At 38.0% G+C, this 23,012-nt stretch overlaps 1 protein-coding gene across 1 annotated transcript in view; it reads left to right on the plus strand.

The window, feature by feature from the left end:
* Positions 1-22,645, plus strand: part of LOC103187473 (apolipoprotein B-100) — a 39,125-nt gene extending 16,480 nt beyond the window's left edge. Inside the window, exons 20-29 of the mRNA XM_007906981.2 lie at positions 537-658; positions 1,881-2,091; positions 2,783-2,955; positions 4,089-4,273; positions 5,537-5,682; positions 6,758-7,146; positions 8,689-16,626; positions 17,889-18,006; positions 19,765-19,948; positions 20,610-22,645. Coding sequence (XP_007905172.2) covers positions 537-658; positions 1,881-2,091; positions 2,783-2,955; positions 4,089-4,273; positions 5,537-5,682; positions 6,758-7,146; positions 8,689-16,626; positions 17,889-18,006; positions 19,765-19,948; positions 20,610-22,235 — 11,092 coding nt within the window. The 3' untranslated portion in view covers positions 22,236-22,645. The remainder of the gene's footprint in view (positions 1-536; positions 659-1,880; positions 2,092-2,782; positions 2,956-4,088; positions 4,274-5,536; positions 5,683-6,757; positions 7,147-8,688; positions 16,627-17,888; positions 18,007-19,764; positions 19,949-20,609) is intronic.
* Positions 22,646-23,012: the final 367 nt, after the last annotated feature.

Genomic DNA, 23,012 nt, shown 5'->3' on the forward strand with positions numbered 1-23,012 from the left:
TCAGTGTGCTCCGGCCTGCTTCACTTCCCCCACCTCACCCACCCCACCATTAGCGGGCAGGCCATCTGCCACTCTGCCCCACCCTCTGGAACTCCATCCTGCAGTCCCTCCGCCTCACCCCTTCCATTGCTTCCTTCAAGACCCATCTTAAGACCCTCCTTATCGACTGTGCTTTCGATCACCCTGCTTCCTCCCTTGCCCTCCACCTTCCCCAATTCCGACCTTCAATTCTGGTTCGAAACATTGACTGTCCAGCGCCTTGGGACATCCTCCCAACATGAAAGGTGCTATACAAATGTAATATTGTTGTTGTTAACCACATGTGTGTGTTACTGTGACCTGTACGAAATCTGGGCTAACACATTCTATTTCCAGAGAACATTTCCCCAGTTTGACGTGGCACACAGGATTTTCAACAGGAGGGATATTTGTGTCTCCTTTTACAAATATTGTTTTTACACCCCACTGGTATGCTTTCAGATCCCATTGACCTACGATAGTTGCTTACATTTCTGTTTTTTTATTTTGCAATTTAGGTTTGTGGTTCAGCTTGAACCTACAGGCACTGTAAGTGAGTATTCTGCAACAGTGACATATCAATCCCCAAGAAGCAAAGAAGACTTAGAACACTCTGTTCAACTTGTTGTTCAGGCAAAAGGTAGGTTATTTTCATTAATTCACAAACCAATGTGTTCCCAGTAAAACATATAACTAAATGCATTTTAAGCTAGTTTGCACCGATTGTGCGCTTAGCAACCTCCAATTCTCGACTTCAATGAGATGTCTGACCAATGGGTGAGAAGATTGTGGGTTCAAACACCACTTTGAGACCTTCCCCACTTTGGGACATGGGACACTGGGAGTTTTGCCCACAAATATACAATCAATTCACTTTACAGTATATTTTGTGAAGCGCTTTGAGACATCTAGAAGACGTGAAAAGCGCCATGCAAGGATTTTTATTATTATTATTCAGCTCAAAGTCTAGGCTGGCACTATAGTAACAGAAAGTGATGCATTGTCAGAGCTACCATTCTTCAGATCAGACATTAAACTAGGGTTTCACCTACGGATTCAGGTGATCAGTAAAGATCCCGTAATGCTATTCAAATTGGAAAGGGATGCGTGTCAACCTGGCTCATGTTGGGACCTGGAACCAATATAGTCTATGCTGACAATCCAATGCAATGCTGGGGGAGTACTACATTGTTGAAGGTGCCCTCCTTTGGATTTGTCATTAAACCGAGGCCCCGTCTACCTGTTCAGGTGGACATTAAAGATCCCGAGGCATTATTTGAAAAGAGAAAGCAATTTCTCCCGATGTCCTGGCTAACATACCCCCAAATAAAACTGGTCATTCAGTCCATGGATGTTTGTGGGACATTGATGTGCCTAAATTGACTGCCACATTCGCCACAAAATACACAGATACATCAACTTGCAGTATATCTTGTGAAGCACTTTGAGACATCTTGATGATGTGATAAGGTGCTATATCAAATGCAAGAATTATTATTATTTTTACAACATCTCCTGACATCTTGGGCAACAATCCTCCAAATAAATTGTTCATTCACATCTATTATGGGAGCTTGCTATGCACAAGTTGGCTGCCATTTTGCCTAAAATCCAGTCACTACAGCCCTGTTAAAGATAATGCAAGCCAGAGTACATTTTAAACATCAAGCCAGAATATTTCATTGGCCAGCTGTGAAAACCCAAATGAATATAGAGAAAGCTACAATTCTATGACTGTCATTCATGGAAAATGCTTTACATTGCACAGCTCTTGCCTGAACATCCACTGCAAATGAATTATGTTTACAAGATTTATAATTCACAGAAATGTCTTGAAATTACAAATTATTTTCGTTGAACAGGTACTGAAGGTACAGAAGCTACACTGGATGTTACGTACAATGCAAATACGCATGTTGTCACAGGAGACATTCAGATTCCCAAATTTGATATGGAATTTGGTGTGAAAATGGGAATTCAAGATACATCTGCACCTGAAAAGACCTCATATGCTCTCAGCTTTAATGTCACAAACAAAAATGTGCCCGACCTGACCCTTGTTGGACATGTAAGGTATGTGTAAAATATCGCACTCAATTTATGGTAAACAATTTATGGTAAACAACAAACTATTACTGCTCCAAGTAAAAACTCAAAGAAACAGTTAATTTTATCAGACCAGATGGTGGACATGTTTCATGTAGCTCTGGCCCTGGTGTTTTTTCATGGTCTAAGCTAGCATTAAGCCTGTTCTCTGAAAATTTAAGATCATGCAGAATTTTTAAAAGGTCTTAAAGTCAGCCTTAATTTTAAGCCATGTTCCTCAACTTTGCTTTAGGTCATGCAGGCTTTCAAATTAAGATGGAATTTTTCCAAAATTCTGCTTGTTCACAACTCTAAGGCAATTAACTTTTAAGGCTGTGACCAGAAAAAAAATAGTAAGGTATCAATTTGACGCTCTCGATCTCGATCCCATCTTCCTGTTTAGGTGGGTGTTAAAGATTCCATGGCATTATTCAAAAAGATAAGTGAGTTTCTCCCAGTGTTCTGGCCAACAACCCCCCCAAAATAAAAAAAAGTCACTCACATCATGGCTATTTATAGGACATTGCTGTGCGCAACTGGCTGCCACATTTCACATACAAAATAGACTGTATCCTGTGAAGAGCTTTGAGACATCTCAACAGCATGATAACAAGAGTTTCTCATCTATTCTGATGGCAATGAAGATTATAATTCTGACCTATATTTTTCTGTTTTAAAGCACTGGAATGAAAGACGTCATGCTCCGTGGCCTGTTCTCCATGCCTCAGCTGGCTGTAGAGGCAAAAACCAGCACTTACTTTCAGTTGATAGACAAAATGTTCACTGCTCGGTTTGATGCAGATGCCGTTATGCCTCATTCCAAGGCATCACACCAAGTTACTATCCAATCATGTATGTCACTAATAATTCTTTATTTTGTAAACACATTGATACATTTCTGCTGCCTTATGCTTTCTATTCCTACGTGTAAAATAGTCTTGATAATTAACAGTATTTTTAATTTAAAAGTGCTTTCTGCTGAATTGTGACATAATATTAATGTTAGAAATCTGTACACTTACCAATATCACTAAGCTTCTGCTATTCTTGTAATTTATTTGTTAAACTGTGAATTAGAGACAGCATGGTAAAAATATTTTATTTGCAATAATAAGTTATTTTTTAAAGTATTTGTAAGAGTTGACTCCAGTTGGAGTAAAATCTGTAGTATTCCTTAAGTTTCCCCACTCCCCCTTCTTTCTTGGTCAGCATCTGACTCTGCCACTGTGAAGCATTCTAAAACAATGCAATACAAATATATAAAGCTTCTTTCATCCCAAAGCACTGTTAGTTAGGCACCAGAGCTCGGATGGGAGCTGAGGGGGTTGGAGGGGAACAACCAAAAGAGCAGTCAAATAAGAGAAGTTATCCAACAAGAAGGGCAAGTTGTTGATGTTGTCCCCAAGCCTTAACTCTCACCAACCTGCACCAAATATCTTCTGGAATTAGGTAAATAGGATGAGTCCCTCCAGGGAGAGAGTGCACATTCCAGCAATCTATCTCTGGGATTTCCATGTATAGGTGGGAACTCTCAGTTGTTTTGGATACTCTTTAAGCATGGAGATGGGTTTGTCAGACACTGGCTAATGAAATAAATTCTAAAATTAAGATAGCATTAATAAACACCACAATTACTGATATTTAGTGTGAGATCACAATTCCAACTTCATTCTAAATCTACTGTAATACATTGAGTGCCACCTTCTCTTTCACCGATTTATTCCCCAGTCAACCTGGATCCAAACATGTTGAATTTCCATGCTTGACATGGCAGGCCATCGATTCTTCTTTTGACCTTTAGAGAGTTTGTTAAATGTGTTATTTGTAGTTAAATAGTTGTTTTAAGAGCCTGATCAATGGAAGGGTGACAAAAGTCATGCTCTGCCTAGTGCAGAATAGTTATTTTATAATGGAGGTTGGGGCCTTGGCCATGCAGTGCATTAATAGTATTTCCTTGAATTTATTCTATTTTTTTCCACTCTTAGCTTCTAAAAAGGCTCAAGTGTCATGGAGTTCAGAAGTGACATCTGATATCCAAATAATCCGTGAACAAATCCCTGATCTGTCCACCTACCAGGCAAACCTGCAGGAGTATGCAGATCAACTCTTGGATCGCAAAATGGCTCAAACTGACATGACAGTAAAACACATAATTTCCAAATTCATGGTGGTAAGACAATCTTTTTGACATTTTGTCTGGAAATGTATATGAAAGATAGATTTTTGAAGGGATACGGGGATAAGGCAGGGCAGTAGGATTGACTTTTGTCTGAGGGCTGAGGTACACTCGATGGGCCGGATGGCCTTCTTCTGTACTGCAAATTTATATGATTTTGTGTATTGAAATTAGACTGTAAATGGAATCATAGAATCCTGCAACACAGATGGTGATTATCTTGTATCTCTTATCTATTCCAACACCATCACGTCATCTCTTCTAATGGCACACACACTCACATTTGTGGTATTCCATGCTCCTAACCTTATTACCATTTACGTGCCCCCCTTGATGACATCATCTGTAGGCGTGGGGTTAACTTCCACTTGTATGTGGATAAGACCCAGCTCTTATCTCTCTGCCTTTACCCTCAACTCCAGAACCGGTGCTGCTCAGACTGATTGTCTGTAAGACATCAAGTTCTACTTGAATTCTAACCTTCTACAACTCAATACCAACAAGACAGAAGCTTCCAATTTGCCTTCCATCAATACCTGCTTACCTCCGATGCTTACCGCATTGACCTGCACAGATGCTCACTCCATCTCTCTGAGCTTTGCTCTCCATTGCTCAGCTTTCTCTCACCTCAGCTTTGCTCACCTACACTGACACCAGTACCAGTCCCCATCCTCCAGGCTGCTGGGACCTTCATCCACATTATTGATTATTCCAACACCTTACTCAGCAAATTCCCCAACTCCTGCTGACACAAGCTGCAGTACATCCATAATTCTGCAGCCTGTATCCTCTCCTACACCAGGCTCCACAGGCCTTTCACCTTCATCCTCAATCTGCTCCATTGGCTCCATATTGCACATCGAATTCAAGATTCTCTTCCTCACTTTTCAGTGCATTCCAATGCTCCCTGCATCCTACCTTTGCAACCCTACTTCCCTGTCCGTTCTCTCTGCTAAGAAAACAATGGCCTGCTTCATGTCTCCTGCCCAATCCACCCCACCATCAATCATCCTGCTTGCTAAAACTCCATCCTGGAGTCATTCTGCTTTGTCACCTCCCTTCCCATCATCAAACCTAGCCTTAAGACCTATGTTTTCAACTGCAGTTTCCACCCCCATCACCCCCCACCCCTCCAAGCTCAGCCTCACAATCAGCCTCTGTAAAAGGTGTTTTGCAAATATAATTTGCAATTGTAATAACATTTTTTGTAATTCTATGAATGTCAGACATGACACAATAATACTCCGCTTCTGGCAGGCAATGAATAGTTGGCTGAAAAGGGCCTCTGAAGACGTTCCTTATGTTGCCACATTTCAAAACAAGCTGAAGCATCTGCAAGATCTGAACTTTGAGCAAATGGGATTATTTTCTATTGACCTTCCTGAAAAACTATTCCTGAAAAGGTACGTCTGCTTCAATCTGTGAAAATAGTAAATGGCAACCTCTAAACATTGCATGCATTATTTCCTGTTTTGAACTTAATAATAATAATCCTTGCTTTTGATATATAATAATATATACACTGTAAAGTGGATTGTCAGTGCATTTTGTGTGTGAAACGTTTTCAATCTATGTAGTATAATAATATTCCTTATAATTGATATAGCACCTTATCACATCGTTGAGATATCTCAAAGCACTAAATCAACCCACTTTGGAACTTGAACTCACATAGTCCAGGCTGGAAGATGGCAGTTTTTCCCAATGTCCTAACCAACGATCCCTCTCAAAATAAAATTGGCCATTCACCTCATGGCTGTTTGGGGGACATTGCTGTGCGCAATTGGGCTGCTGTGTACACCCACAAAATACACTTCATTTTGCAATAATCTTGTGAATAATGATAACAGTAATTAATAAACTTCCAAGTATCTGTATTGAAATTGCTTTTCATGATTCGATATCTCTGCCCTCTTGTCTACTGTCCCCTCTGATACATTTGCTCTCAAAACTGAAGAGTTGCTCATAGCTCATTCATCTAACACCAGGGATCATCCTCATTGCTCTGTTCTACACTGCCTTTTAGCTGTGGAGGCTTCATACTTTCCATGAGCTCTGGAGCCACAGGAGGTGTGAAAATGATTAACTGTGAAAATAATCACAGGCCTCTTCTACTTCATAGAAACGATGTGTCAAAGTTGTTTTGAAAATAAATATCTCCAGAACTTGATCTCTTAACGTACACGTTTCCTCAAACAACTGTGAGGATTTGTAGTCTTTTCACACTCTTAGCTCATAGTTCTGGAGCAGCTCACTGAGTTGAGTACAGGATTACATGGACATTAGCATTATCGCAGGGGTATTTCAAATATTTTATAAATGTCATTTAAGGGAAGATTTTTTTAGGAATACCATAATTTTCACCACCGTATTTTGTGGATTTCCATTTTTTTAATACACTTTCAATGTGTTTCAGTGTAATTTCCTAGATATTTTTCTGTGAATCTATTTCAACTTCTGTATTGTTTTCTTTTGCAGTCAAGGCTCTGCCAAATTTACATTTAGCAGAGAAAGAATATCCATCACCATTCCAATTCCTTTTGGTGGAAAGGTAACTAAAGAAATTCGACTGTTACCAAGTTCATTCCAAACACCAGCAGTGTTTGCTTTGGGATTCAACATCCCATCCAAGCAGTACAATTTACCAATAAATTCCATTCCATCCATTTCTATTCCTGAAGAGCACACACTCCTCATTCCTTTAGTTAACAAATTGGAATTCTCCACACATCTGAATAGCAATTACTACAATTGGGATGGAAGCTTTTTAGGTGAAAAAATGTCAAAGAAGGGTGTAACCCAGATTACTGCTAATATGAATATCAAGGCAGACTCTACACTGGATCTTCTGGCCTATCAACTGAAAGGTAAGAAACTGTTGTAATTTCTTTATGTTTCAACATTGTTCAAAACCTGTTTCTGTTTAAGCTATCAGTCTCCCAAATGTTGAAATGTTGCTTGTAAAATGCAGTCACAACACTTTACAGTAAATCCTGTGACGTGTTTTGGAATGTCCTCTGAACAAAAATCTGTCATATCATAGGAAAATAGGAACAAGAGTAGGCTGTTTAGCCCCTTGAGCCTGCTTCGCCATTCTATTAGAACATAGCTGATCTTTACCTCAACTCCATTTACCTGTGTTTGCTCCATATCCCTTGATACCCTGATATAACAAAAATCTATCCACTTAGTCTTGAAAATTTGAATTGATCCAGCATCCACAGTCTTTTGAGGTAGAGAGTTCCAGATTTCCACTGACATTGTGTGGAAGAGTACTTCATGATTTCACTCCTAAATGGCCTAACAGTAATTTTAAGATTATGCCCCCTTATTCTGGATTCCCCCATCAGAAGGGATAGTTTCTCTGTATCTACCCTATCAATTTCCTTTTAGTTAATGCAACATGTCCTCATAATTTAACCCTATAAGCCCTGGTAACAATCTGGTGAATCAGTTACACTTACATAGCCCCTTTCACACCACAAAGCTCTTTACAACAACAACAAGATTCCATTTATAGAGCGTCTTTCACGTCGGTAGGACGTCCCAAGGCGCTGGACACTTGGGTCAGGACCACTGACTGAGAGCCCAAGCTATGGGTGGAGAGAGCTTCACCCCTCCACCCCTAGAAAAGAAAAGTCTTAAGGTGTGTTTCAAATGGGGGGAGCAAGCGAGCCAGGCAGAGGGATGGAGTTCCAGAGAATTCCTGAGAGCCAAACACACATCAACAAAATTGCTGCATTTAGCAGAATTCCTGTACACCCTTAAAGTATATTGTCAAATTAGCTGAAAAAAACTGTAAGAGTTGAGTTTGATGTTCTGAAGCCAATAATCCTTTCTTACAAATGGTAGATATAGAATGAAATAACAGATGACTGACAAATTTCCAATTCTACAAAACTTCCTTTTTTTAATTACTTTTAAATATTATCAGAACTGCGTAAAAAAATATAATTGGTCATACTATTTTACAGTATCCCGCAACATGTACGTTTTCCTGCACTTAGAAATTCTTCATCCTTCGAACTGTATTATACAGGTTTTCTTAGGTTAGCCAGCATTAATGAAACCCATTACCTTTCTTAAAAGTCTCCATATGTGTGAGAATTTCATGTATGTAAGCCCCCAACACAAAGAAATTTCACCGCGTTTCAAATGGAATCAATACTCTCTCCCAAAAAGGACATACCCTGCTTATCTAATATTGGAGAGTATTCGATGTAGTTTGGCTGAGCCAAAGCTTGGGGTCCCCAGAGTTCGCTTTGAGTTAATGCTGGAGTTTAACCAGTTCAACAAATAAATAAATTACTGCATAAGCTCTTTTGGCAAATACCTTTGCACTAATAATTAACTTCTCGAGTTAAACAACGGTCACAATTTCTAAAACATATTAATTTAATGTACCCTAGGTAATACAATTTTAAGCCAAAATACAAAGCAGATTACGGCTGTGAACCTTGATGGATCATTTCACCATAAACTACTTGAATCTTCAATACGTCTCAGTGAAACATTGGATACATCAGCTGGAAAGAAATCTCAGTCAAGTTTTACATGGGAAGCATCGAGCAGTGTAGGAGCCAAAGCCTCCTTGTCATCACAACTTCAACTGGAGACCAAAAATTCAAAACTTGAAACACAAGGAAATGTCCGAGGGATATTAGCTGTCTCTTCATATCAATCTGCCTGGAATTATACCACCACTTCCACACTTGATACCCAAAACTACGAAGCTGTAGGAAATTCAGTTTTAGATTTTAACTCACCCCTACTTCAGGTTAGCAACACAATTGATGGTGAATATACTAAAGGGGTTTTCTCAATCAATTCAAATACTGGTTGTTCCCATTTAAATTTTAAAAATGTCCTAAGTGCGAAGATGAGCTCTGAAGAAGCTGAGCTGAAATGTGATACTTCAGGCCAGGTTGACAATGGTAACCTGATCAGTAACATAAAATGGATGGTCAACAAGAATGGCTTTAAGACAGAAAACAAACTGAAAGGTGAACTGTTTGATGCTAACTTGGAAAATGTAGCTCTGCTAGAATACGGTAATAGTCTTCTGAGTCTCTCATTGGACACAACTGGAAGGTACAAGGCCATGGAGACAAAGAATAAATTGGATCTCACTGCATCAATGCAGCAAATGGATGTTCGACATGAGTGTCTCGCAAGCTATTCTGACAAACAGTTGCACAACATCCTGACCGGCACGTTTAATCTTCGTGGTCTTGAGGTAAAGGCTGACACTAGATTGAGTGGTGGAGCAAGCCAAGCTGCCAATAAGGCAACTCTGAAAATTGACACCAATGGTCTGACAACTGGTGTGATCTCCAATGTACAGATAAGTCCTTTGAAGCTGAAACATACTTTCAACGCTGCTGTGGACGGAACAAAAGCAAGCATGAAGTTAGACGCAACAGGCCAAATCAGTGAAAATTCAATACGTTTGATAGCAGAGGGAACAGCAGACAACAGAGGAATAGTTGCCAGTACTACATATCAAGGTGATATTTTGGACACAAACTCAAACAATATTGTCAACTTTAAACTGAATAAGGAAGAAGGCCTGGTGTTTAATTCAAAAACCCAGGCATCATACGGAGAGAATAAATTGAAACATAAGAATGAATTGTCCGTTGCTGGTTGGTCACTCAAAGGCAAAATCCAAACTGATAGTTCTCTAAGTTGTGGAAGCAAATACAAGCACACATGTGAGGTGGAGATGAAACCTTTCACAGTTTCATTTGATGTAATAAACAATTTCAAGTACCGAGAATTAGATGTTACCCACAATGGACAACTAGTGCTGGAACCATTCAAGATTAACTTTAAGGGAGACTTGAAAGGATTACACAAAAGGAATCAAGTGACACATACGTATTCCATTCAGTATGCCGATTGGGTAGCTGCGTTGAGCACAAACACAGTTGGAAATATAGAAAGTGAAACCATGAGACACAAGGTGGATCTCAAAATTGCTGGACTTTCCGCAAAATTCTCCAGCGACTCCAACTGTGATTCAAAATCACTTCAATTTACAAATCGCATACGCTCTGCAGTTGTTCCTTTTCTCTTCACCTTTGAAGCTAACACCAATGGCAGGGGATTTATTAACGTTCTGGGATCCCATAGTGGAGACCTCATCAATAAGTTCCAAATGAAGGCAGCACCACTATCCCTCATATTGGTTCATGACTTCAGAGGAACATCTCAACTTGATCGGGAAAGTGAAAACCCGGCCACAACACTTCTGGAAAACAAGTTAAATGTAATGCTGAATCCATCTGAGCAGACAAGCACATGGGGGCTAAAAAGTCAGTTAAACAGGAATACTTATGTACAAAATATCAATGCCTATAATAATCCAGAAACAATTGGTATGGACATTACAGGTCAAGCTATGGTTGATCTAGGAATGCTCAAATATCCAGTTGCTATCCCATTCTCCTCAAATAAATTGTATTTACTTTCTGCGTTGGGTCTGACAAGTGCCGATATAGCTGAACCTAAAGAACTGCAAATCTCAGGGAGCCTTCAATACGATAAAAGTAAAGAGGCCCATGTTATTAACATACCCTTCTTGGAAGATGTGCCCATTTATTTTGAGGAATTTAAGGGTGTAATTCTAAGTACACTGGAGTCCATTCAAAATTACCTGAAGAATTTGGACATTAATCAGTTTGTTGAGAACTACAAGAAAACCCTAGAGAAATTTCCAGGCCAAGTGAATAATTTCATTAGGAAATTGAAATTAGAACAGAAGATTAATGATGCAAGAGGGAGGATATTGAGTTTTGCAGAGGAATATAGAATAACAGAAGAGGATCTTGAAGTTGCGTTGAAGCAAGCTCAAGTGTTTTACCAAGATGCAATTACCCAGCTGCAAACATACCTGACAGATCTGAAGGACTTTCTGCAAAAGTATTACAACAACTACGAAGTACAGAAAGCTATTGAAAATCTCATTAACCAACTCATGGAAACACTGAGGTCTATTGATAAGCGATATGAAATAACCCAAACATCTATTCGGACCCTCACTACCCTACAGGATGCTCTCCAGAGGTTTCAACTCAGTAAATTACAAGGTGATGCTGTGGTTTGGCTCCAACACATAGATGAAAAACACCAGATTCAAGTTCAGCTTCAAAACACATTACAGCAGCTAAAGATGCAGATCCAGAGCATTGATTTGGAGGAAACAGCAAATAGATTGAAACAACAAATTGCATCCATCAATGCTGATGAGGTTGTTGAAAAACTGAAGCAACTTTTGAATACTGACAAGATAAATGAACTAATTGACAAACTCAAAAAGGTGCTTTTGATGCTGATGGAGGATTATGAAATTATGGACAAAATTAACAGCATCAATACCAAGCTGCAGGAGATAATTGTTATGTATGAAATTGGCAAACAGGTTCAGATATTCTGGGATAACACTGTGCAAATCATTAAGAAATACAAGTTTAAAGAAACATTACAAAAGCTAACAAATATTCTGAAAAGCATAGACATAAAATCATACACTGACAGCCTCATTCAAAATATCGATGAAAGCATTAAACAAATAAAATCATACAACTATGAGGATATGATTGAAAAAATCAATGATTTGCTCAGCACACTTATCACAAAATTAAAGGAATTTGACTACAATGTATTTGTTGATGAGGCAAACAAAAGGATCCGTGACATGACCAGGACAGTCAATGATAAGATTCAGGATTTAGAACTACCACAGAAGGTTGAAGCTGTGAAAGACTATGTACAGGCATTGCAATCAACAGTAAGTGAATACCTGGAAACGCTCAATCAAAAAAAGCTCAGTGAACTGATCAAGCATTTGTCAGATATTTTTAGAAGCATTGGCACATCACTGCTTGAAGACATGATTACTGGATTTCAGTACGTCCTCGAGGATCTTGAAGAGAGGTTCAGTAGAATGAATATTCAACAGGAACTGCAATGGTACTGGCAGCAAGCTGTGCAATCCTACCAGAGAATCAATGGGCACCTCTGTGACTTGTACGATAACATCGCAGAACAACTTAGCATTTGGGCTGAAAGATATCAGTTACAAGATTTGCTGACTCAATTATGTAGCTACTTGGAAGAAGGCTTTGTTGTTCCAGAATTGAAGACCAGCCTATTCACTGTGCCTCAATTTGAAGTGAGTCTTCAAGCTATCAGAAGAGGAGAATTTAACACGCCAGCATTCACAGTTCCTTTAACAGACCTGCAAATACCATCTTTCCATGTAAACTTGAAAAAGCTCAATAGCATCACCATTCCTACTCGATTTACCATTCCACAGTTCACGATCTTGAAACTAGTGACTGTCCCTGACATTACAATCGATTTAGAAAAAATTAAAGAGTATATTGTCTCAACAATTAACAACTTGCGTCATTTTGATATTTCAGTACAAGAAATCAATTTACTTCGAGATATTCCTTTTCCAGTTATTTCTTTACCAGAAATAAAGATCAGCGAACTGGATTTCAGTGCACTAAATATACCTGATATCAGAATCCCCAAACTGAATTTGGACAGCTTCAATCTGAATGACATGCAAATTCCAGACTTCCAACTTCCTCGTATACCTCACACAGTTGTGCTGCCCGCTTTCGGAAAACTTACTGGAACCTTCAATATCTCATCTCCTGTCTACACCCTGATGGCCAAAGCTGGCATTCACAACAGTACAACCAGTCAAAACAGTCCAGTAGCTCTCGCTTTTCTTACTGCAAAAGCCAAATCTACAGCAGAGATCTTGTCCTTCAACTTCGATGCTACAGCCCGCCTGTCAGCACCTGAGCTTCGGCTTCTAAAATTGAGTGAAAATATAAAGCTTGAACACACAACTGTCAGAATTGACCACATGGGAACTTTGACCTTCACTGCACCATCTATTGATGGAAAATCTGAGACAACTGTCAAGATCGTCAGTGAAGCCTATAATGCAGAAGCTAAAAATGTTTTATCAATGAGTGTACGACAAGGACTTTCCACAAACATGGAGACAACCTATAACCACAATTTCAATGTTCCTCAGGCACAGATATCAAGTCAGGTTACAATGGTTAACATTGTAAAAGGTTTGGCTCAACAAACAAGTGCAACGGTATCTGTGACAAATACAGGTAGTGGAAGATGGTCTGTAAAGGACTTCTCTGATGAAGGCACACACAAAAGTGAACTGAAGCTAAACCTAAGAGAAACTGTCGCAGTAGCTACATTCTCAGGTGACACCAGTACCAAGTATATAAAGATGAAGCAAACTTTCACATCTGAGGTTAGTTCGTTGTTTCATGCCAAATTTGCATTGAATGCAGACACAGATATTACAGACGTTGGACATAGCTTTGTGAATGTAAGTGGAAAAGGAGAACTTGGAGATTTGAAAATGGAAGTAACAGCATTTCACGATGCTAATCTTTCTGGCCGAGTGGCAGGTACACTTAGCAATTCACTTAGCTTCACAGCACAACCATTTGCAATTCACACTTCAACAAAGAACAGGGCAATTCTGAAGGTTTCCTTCCCTTTGACCCTCATCGGCAAAATAGATTTAATGAATAACTACGAACTGACTCTTACTTCAAACAAACAACTGTGCACCTGGCAAGTAAACAGTAAGTTCAACCAGTACAGATATCATCACGAACTTTCTGTAGGCAATGATGAAGAAAGCATAACTGCGCAACTTAGACTGAACGGCCATGCAAATCTTGATTTCCTGATCACACCAATTTCAATTCCTGCTGTTACTCTTCCTTATTCATCAGTCAAAACTCCTGCAATTACTGGCTATTCTTTGTGGGAAGAAGCAGGATTGAAATCCCTTCTGAAAACAATTAGTCAGTCATATGACCTTAGTATGAAAGCTCAGTACAAGAAGAACAAGGATATGCACACCTTCAAAGTAGAAATGGAACCGCTTTACAGGATGATTAATAATGGTATTAAAAAATCTGTGCAAAATTTTGAACAGAGCAGGGACAAAGCTTTGAATGTACTGCAAGCATCGTACAATAATGCCAAGGCTAATTATTATGCATTGGGAATAGATTCTGGTGTAAGAAAGCTGCCAAAAAGTCTTCATATTCCAGGATATACTATCCCACTGTTGAATATTGATGTCTCCTCATATACAGTTGAGCTGCCAGCTTTAGGTTTTGTTACACCTAGAGAGATAACGACACCTACCTTTACATTGCCCATTATTTCCTTCACTATGCCATCATACAACCTTGTGGTACCATCTCCTGATTTGCCACTATTACATATACCTTCCAGTCTGTACAGGCTGTCACTTCCAAAAATCAAAATGCCACGTATTCAAGATTCCATCAAAATCCCTGCTATGGGCAACTTGACTTATGATTTCTCATTCAAATCAAGTGTAATAACACTCAGTGCTTCTGCTGGACTCTTCAACCAATCAGACATAGTAGCCCGTTATGGTGCCTCTTCTTCATCTGTCTTTACTTCAGATTTCAAAGCAGAGGGAACAACAAGTCTGACAAAAAAGCGAGGGTTCAAATTAGCTACAACAATATCTGTTAATCATGACGCCATTCAAGGAAAGCATGACAGCACTGTGAGTTTCACCAAGAGGAACATGGAAGCTTCAGTTTCCACTGAAGCACATGTCAAACTTCCTCACATGACTCTTAATTTGAAGCATGATCTGAGTGGAAACACTAAATCTAAGCCTAATGTAATGTCAAGAGTGTCACTGGATTATGACCTTTCACTCTTTTCACCAGACATCAGTACTCAAGGAGCAGTTACACATTCTCTCACCATGGAAGGTCTTACATCTTACTTCAATTTGGAAACTACAACAGATGCTCAGGTTAAGGGAAGTCTTTCTTCCGAAAAGAAATATACTGGTGTTGTGCACAATGAAGCAAATGCCTACCTCAATTCAAATGGTGCTCGTGCCACTGTAAAACTTCTGCTCGGTTCATTAGCGAATAGAGGTTATCATAAAATTTGGAACATTACAATGAATGAATATTTTGCTGTGGATGCCTCGATGAAACGCATTTATGCCACCTGGCAGCATTCTGTCGATAATGCATTGAAAATATTTTTGTATAATGGGTATGGCAGTCAAAAATCATTAGGAACTCTTGAGCTGGAACCCTGGAGTTTGAAAGGAAACCTGCAAGCTCAGATGGAACAACTGTCTTACATATGGGGTAAGGTAGCTATGCAACATGAATCAACAGCAGTCATCAATTCAGAGATTCAAAAATTAACTTCAAAAAGTAAAGGAAATTATGATTCAAACACGTTATTCAGTTTTGATGTGCAGTTGTCAAACAACGAAGAAGAACTTCGTCTTGACATGGCTTATTTCTGGCAAGGAAGTGCATATATACTGAAATCAATTACCCTTCCAGTGTATCAGAAATCATTGTACAGTATACTGAAAATGGACCAGACTAATACTGGTGTCCATAGCCAATACATAAATGTATCTACGTCAATCGTATGCATAAAGGATGGAAACTTTCTTATTCCTCTACTAGTGGAAATGTTATCAGATGGTGTCAAGATCAAGCTCCCTGAATTTGTCCTTCATGTCCCAGATTGGGTAAAATCAACACCTGACGTAATTAATGGCATCCTGATCCAATATCTTCAAGATGTCCCTAGGATTCCTGAGATTCCTGAGGAAATCAATGTTCCAACATATGAAGTTCCAGGAATGAACATTGTCATACCATCATATACATTCACGTTATCAGAGGTTAAGCTGCCAACAGTAATTATCACCCCCACATTCAAAGTTCCATTTACTACACTTCAGATACCATCATATACCATTGACCTTACAGTGATTACTATTCCATCCAAGATCAACACTCTTCCATTTGATGTGACTTTGCCAGCTTTACCTACAATAAGATTTCCAAAAGTAAGCATTACTTCCAAGTATCTTGAAGTTGCTGAGTACAAGATCCCGTATTTTGAAGTGACTGTACCTGAATTCCGAATCACCATTTTGCCGTTTTCTCTACCAAAATCCTTCAGCATCGATGATTATTATGTGGAGTTGGACAAAATTACAAATTACATAGCAAACTTTGATCTGCCAGCAATAACAATCTCAGAAATGACATTGGATATTCCATCACTTAAGTTCAGTTTGCCTGCAGCAATTGCTTTGCCGAAATTTAAGTCTCTGACTGCAAATGTGAAAGTTATATCCCCAATATACAACACAACATGGATCGCAAGTGTAGCAAATACACATAATGTCTTTGGAGCTGCTTTGAATGCAACATGCAGTTCTACAATGCAGTTCCTGGAGTATGATTTGACTGGTAAGTTCAAAATATATTGTTTTTTTTCTGAAAATGTTTAATATTTATTGTTCCCTCAAACTGCCCTTTGATTATTCAGCCTTTTTCCAAATCATTTTACTAAATGTCCCTGTTCTTGTTTCCTCTGGTTTATCAGGGAATTTATTGTTGTTTCCAGATAACACTATCAATCTACTTTTAAAAAAAATCATTTTGTCTGCAAATACACACTTGCAGAAAGATTATGTGAAGCAATTTGAGACGTTTCTAATAAATAAGGCAGCATGTCAAACGCAAGGATTATTATATGTGTAAAAAAGAACTTGCATCTGTATCAAACTTATATCACATTGAAATATCTTTAACAACTTCACAAGTTTTGATCAAACTTATCATACATTTGCACCAGAAAGAATACAGAAACAGACATCAGGTGAATGGTTGATTAACCTGGTGGATTATTCTCAAAGTGCACTGTGAGAAATACCATTCTATTTTCAGATAGGCATGGGATCTTTAACATGCATCTGAGAACAGGCAGGCAGAACATTGTTTTGTCAAAAAGCTGACACTTCCAACAACGTAGCTCTCCCCTTGAACTGTACTGTGAGTGTAAGGGATTTGAATCAATAGCCTTCTCGCACAGAAGGACGATATCAATTGAGGCAAAATGACAATTGTTTTGTGTTACTTCATGTGTTTCTCACGTCCAAAGCCACATACTATTTAATCAGTCATATTCGATGAATAATGTTAATTTGCATAATTCAACCACTGCTCAATTAAGAATGTTTTAATGTTTTAAGAAAACATATGCGTGAACAGTGAATTTGTAAAGTTGAAGAATTTATTATTTGATTTGCCAACTTTAAGTAATACTTCATTAAGATCTAAAATGTGAAGTTCCAAATTCTGCTTGTTGCGCTAATTGCAACTTCCAGTTTAGGAATATTGAATTGGAAATTTTTCAGCTGGTTGATCACAAATGCCAAAGAAAAAATGTCAGATACAAGGCAGATAAGCTGGAGAGTAACGCACTACTTTTGCTCACCAGCATTTTTTTTGGACTGCGTTCATGTTCCTATTTAAAGCAATGATTGTGGTTTGAGAATTTGGATTTTAGACTTAAATGTAGTGTCAATTTACATTGACAAATTAAATGATAAATATAATATTTTAAATTGAATTTTAGACTCCAATATAAATAACAATAATATTCTTTCTAATGAAAATTGAAAGATAATGTCTTTTCTTCTCCCCTTCCCCCACCCACCTTTCAACAGCAACTTTAGATGTAAATAGAAATACCAAAGACAGCTACAGTTTTATTCGAAAGTACACACTGAAACACCTTGACTTCAATGTTGACTGGCAGGAGAATTATCTAGTTGAAGGTCCAAGGTAATGTGTAGCTTGTTATTTCTCTATTAGCTGGAATAATTTATTGTTGTAGGAACCCGGTTGTTAGTCGATTGGCAGATTGCTTTTCCGGGGTAATCATTCCTTCAAAATAAAATAAAAATAATTTGATCGCTCAATCCACGACTGTTTGTGGGACACTGCTGTGGGTAATAGGCTGTCGTATTTCTCCCACAAAATATACAGTCACTACACTTTACAGTATATTCTGTGAAACGCTTTGAGACGTCTCAAAGACACGATAAGGCGCAATATCCAATGCAAGGATTGCTATTATTATTACTATTACATTAGCTGTGTTTCATGTTATCAAAATTACAGAATGCAATATTCTTTATCTCTCGGTCTTTTATATGAAGAATTCAAAGTAAATTATGCAATTAAAATATGAAGATAATTTTATATTTTTGGGAGTTAAATGATTTTTGTATGGATTGAAGCAAACTGATTGAAACTTATTATCATAAATATAATGTTTCTTCACACCATTTGATTTTTTTTGCAATGTTTCTGAGGAGGAAGCACGGAAACATGCCAATCTTTTTCAAGGATATGGGGAAAGAGCAAGGGAGTGGGACTATTTGGATAGCTCTTCCAAAGAGCACAGGCATGATGGGCTGAATAGCCTTCTTCTGTGCTGAAATATTCTATGATTCTATGCTTCAATAATCTCCCTATGACAACTTAAAAAATGTCCATTAATCCCTAGAGATAAAATGAATCCCACCAAAGGCACGTTCCTACCTTATTTGTCTTTTTAGATGTTCTGATTGCTTGTTTTAAGTATTGGAAGGGATCGGAATTGCAGAGACTTGTAACAGTCATCAACAATGACTTTGTGTTTCAGAAATTTCTTCCGAGAACTTGAAATGTTTCAAACTGACTTCTGAGAACTCTAATCTGGCAGAATATCACTTAAGACTGTGTGCCTACAGTGTACCCCATTGCAATATCCTTTTTTGTAGTGCGGATTTGGTTATAATGCCATTGTATTGCAGAACCTATTCACTGCACATGCATACAACTGGTCTACAGTCCGGCTGGCTTTCCCATGCTTGAATAATGAACAACCTCTGAGTCATTAGGTCACTGAGGACATGTCGTCCTGCTTTGCGCATCGAACAGCAAATGACACAGTAGTGACCTGATGACCTGGAAGTCAGTCATGTTCTTGTTAGCGGGTGAACCATGGAGCAAGTCAGCTGCCTAATTACGTGTTCTGATGTTCTGACAAAGGGTCATGGACCCGAAACGTTGACTCAGTTTTCTTTCTCCATAGATGCTGCCTGACCTGCTGAGTTTTCCCAGCTCTCTCTGTTTTTGTTTCAGATTTCCAGCATCTGCAGTATTTTGTGTTTTGGCTAATTACATGTGCAGTGAAACTGCCTCTAGAATGGATTGGGACTTTCTATGTGTAGTGCTTCCTTCTATAAGGGGTATAGACATTGGAGACAGGTTGTTATAACCTTTTGATATCTCATCAAATGAGCATTATTCATTGCCTATGTATCTTAACACTGAGTATTACCTAACTATTGAACTGGAAGGTCACACAGCAATCAGATACCGTACCAGGGCTCAATCTTTGACTCTTCCCAATGTAACTGGCTCAGCCACTCACTGGATACAATTATCATTTCTTTTCAAACTTTTAAAATAAATGTATTTCCATGTTAATAAATTATTGCTTCAGCTTTATAATATATGTCTGTTTTTAATGATCTTGTGTGCTTTTTTTAGAATGACATGTAAGGTCAACATAGATGTCAACAGCCCAACTTTCACAGATCTTAATCTTTCCTGGTTGCAAAACGATGATGGACTTTCTACAACAATTTCCTCTCCAACTGCTGGACTTTTGGGCTTGATCATTGAAATGCAAGGATCAGAAGTTCTGCACTCAAAGCTTTATGCCCAAAAAACAGTAAGTAACTTTACAGTGTTAATATTATATCAACTACCATACAAATACATTATTCAGTTAACTTAATAACCAAATATATTGTTTCGATTCACAAAGCTTAAATGTGTTGCATTATATAGGAAATGGCAGGAGAAAATACTTAGATTTGTGAATTGATTTGATCTTTCACTTCGGAATTATTTCCAAACTTATGTACATAACTTTACATGGAATATGAATCTACTTATGAGTTGGATGAGGCATTAAGCTGAGGCCCTTTCTGCCTGTACATTAAATATCCCATCAGGAAATTAAATATCCCGTTTTGCCCACAAAATATACATTCAATTCATTTCGCAGTATATTCTGTGAAGGGGTTTAAGACATCTTGAAGACGTGGTAAGGCCCTATATCAAATGCAAGGATTATTATTATTATTATTATCCCATAACACTATTTGAAAAGTGTCCAACAATCCCCCAAATAAAATTGGTCATTCACTTCATGGCTGTTTGTGAGACATTGCTGTGCACAAGATCGACTGTCACATTTACCCACAAAGCACACAGTAAATACACTTTACAGAATATCTTTTGAGTACTTTGGGACGTCCTCTTGACATGAAAGGAGTTATACCAAATGTATGGATGATTATTATTATTGCATATTTTGCTTTCTGCAGTCATCTCCTACAACAGATTTAGTTATTCTGGATGGCAAAGTTTCACTGGAGAATCCAAAAAGCATCCAAGTCCAAGTCAACTGGAGGAACGATGTTGCTGTAGATATGCTACAAGGTCTAAAGGAGAGAGTACCTAAGATGACAAGAGCTCTATATAACTGCGTGAACAAGTATCACAATGATCATTTTGGAATGGAGTTAAGTGCTGCCTCCTTGAAGTTGAAGGAATCAATCAATGGAAATATCAATGAAGCATACAAAATAGCAGTCAATCAAATGAATGAAGTAGAAAACTATCTCCAGGTTGATATTGATGGTATCTCCTTGAATTACGACCAGATGAGGGAAACGATGAGAAAAATGTTCAAAACAGCAAAAATAAATGTAAAATATTCAAATATTCAAAGAGATTTGATCGATATCTTTAGATTTATATTCCAACAGTATTATCGGATATTTGAACGTCAATTTGATTCATTCATTCATTTTGCAAAGATGACCAGATTTCAACCACCAGGACTTGATCGCCCATATACGGGTCAAGAGCTATACAACATGGCCATGGATCGGATGGCACTATTAGAGGAACTCATTCAAAAACTTGATAAAATTGTGGAAGGATATCTTGAAGCTTTGATAAAATATATTGTTCAGTTGGAAATTAAAGTACCTTCTACTGACAAAATCATCAAAGGCTCAGAAATCCTATCAGAATTAAAAGAATTTCTAAGAAAAGTTCAGAGAAACATCCATGAAACTCTAAGGAAAATGAACAAATCTAATTTTGAAAAAGATATGCAATCAATAAAAGAATATATGAAGAACTGCTATGGCAAAATTGAGTTAAAGTTCAGAGAGTTAGAGAATGGAGACCCTGAAACCATTAGATATCAAGTGCACATGATGTACCTTGATATACTTGATTCACCATATGCCGAAATATTGCATTCAGATAATGTGAAAGAATATGTTTCCAAACTTCTTCAAATGAGCCAAACCATTTTGCAAGTTCTTGTGGAAAAGATTCAGGCAGCAGGCCTCTATGTGAAGGCAATACGTGAAGAGCATCTTGATAATTTTCTGTTTGGATGGACTGCCAAATTCATTGAGATTGAAGAAAATGTCTTAAAGTCATTAAAAGAATTGCTGGACCATATTAAAGAAGAGAGTCCAACAATAATTGACAAGATTGTGACAAATACCAATAATCTGAAAAAGGAAACAAGAAGATTTGTTGAAATGTCTGCTGACAAGGTTTTCAACTATCTGAAAGACATACAAATAGGTTTTGAAGGCAAAGCGAACATAAACATTACTGAATATCTTAGAATGCTGAAAACAAAGCTGACTGAGTTACGCCTTCAAGCTAAAAGGAGCATAACTGAATATAAAAAGACAGCCAAAATCAAAGTAAGCGAAGCTTATGACTACTTCACTGAATCATATGGAATGCTAAATGACAAAGCACAGATGGCGATTGATATTCTCATTAAAACATACAGTCAATTCATGCAAACCATATATAATTTTGTGGAATCCATTTCCATTATGATCTCTGAAACAACTCAGTCTTACTTGGAAGTCCGCCAGGGACAAGTTACACTTAATCTGCCTCACAATTTTTAATGTTAAATCTTTGATTTAATGCCCATAATTGAAACAGATGCAATGAGTCAGTTAAACACAACCATTGCCAATGGACATCGGGTACAGCAAAGAAATGATAATCTTATCAAACATGAAAAAAATTATTCTCTAGGAAAACCAGCCCAAAGGACAATAAACAACAAAAAATAAAATTTTAGCTGAATATTTAAGTTGTTGTAATCAAAGTAGCATGTAGAATTTGTGTTATTTTCATGTATGAAAAAGATAATTACATGTTATTTCAGTGCCTTCACAATGCAAATATTTACAGATTTCTGAATAAATTGGCAAGTTCTTCATGTATTGCTTTATTTTCTTCATGTGAAAGAAATGTGGCCCTATTGCAAATGTTTTAAGTTGTACTCAAATAAAAAAGATTTTAAACACTTTGAAAGTTTAATTGAAGTGTACAAAACCCATGGGAAGGGGAAAGTAAAATACTTGTCATTTTTAAATTACATCCAGGCAAAATGCACACTTTAAAAAAAAAGGTACTGCACGTTTACAACAATAACAACAAATTGCATTTATACAGTGCCTTTCATGTAGGAAGGACATCCCAAAGCATCGGACAGTTGAGGGTTTGCGTTTGAGTTGGGGATTGGATTCGAGAAGGGTGGGGGCAAAAGAGGAGTGAAGGTGGGGTGGGAAGATGACCAAAGACGTGGGCAAATTGGAAGGTCTTGAGACGGGCCTTGAAGGGGCAAGATAAAGGGATTTTGGAATGGAATTCCAGAGAGTGGGGCAGAAAGGTTG

This window comes from Callorhinchus milii, unplaced genomic scaffold (assembly GCF_018977255.1).
Source record: "Callorhinchus milii isolate IMCB2004 unplaced genomic scaffold, IMCB_Cmil_1.0 Scaffold3, whole genome shotgun sequence".
NCBI classification, from domain to species: Eukaryota; Metazoa; Chordata; class Chondrichthyes; order Chimaeriformes; family Callorhinchidae; genus Callorhinchus; species Callorhinchus milii.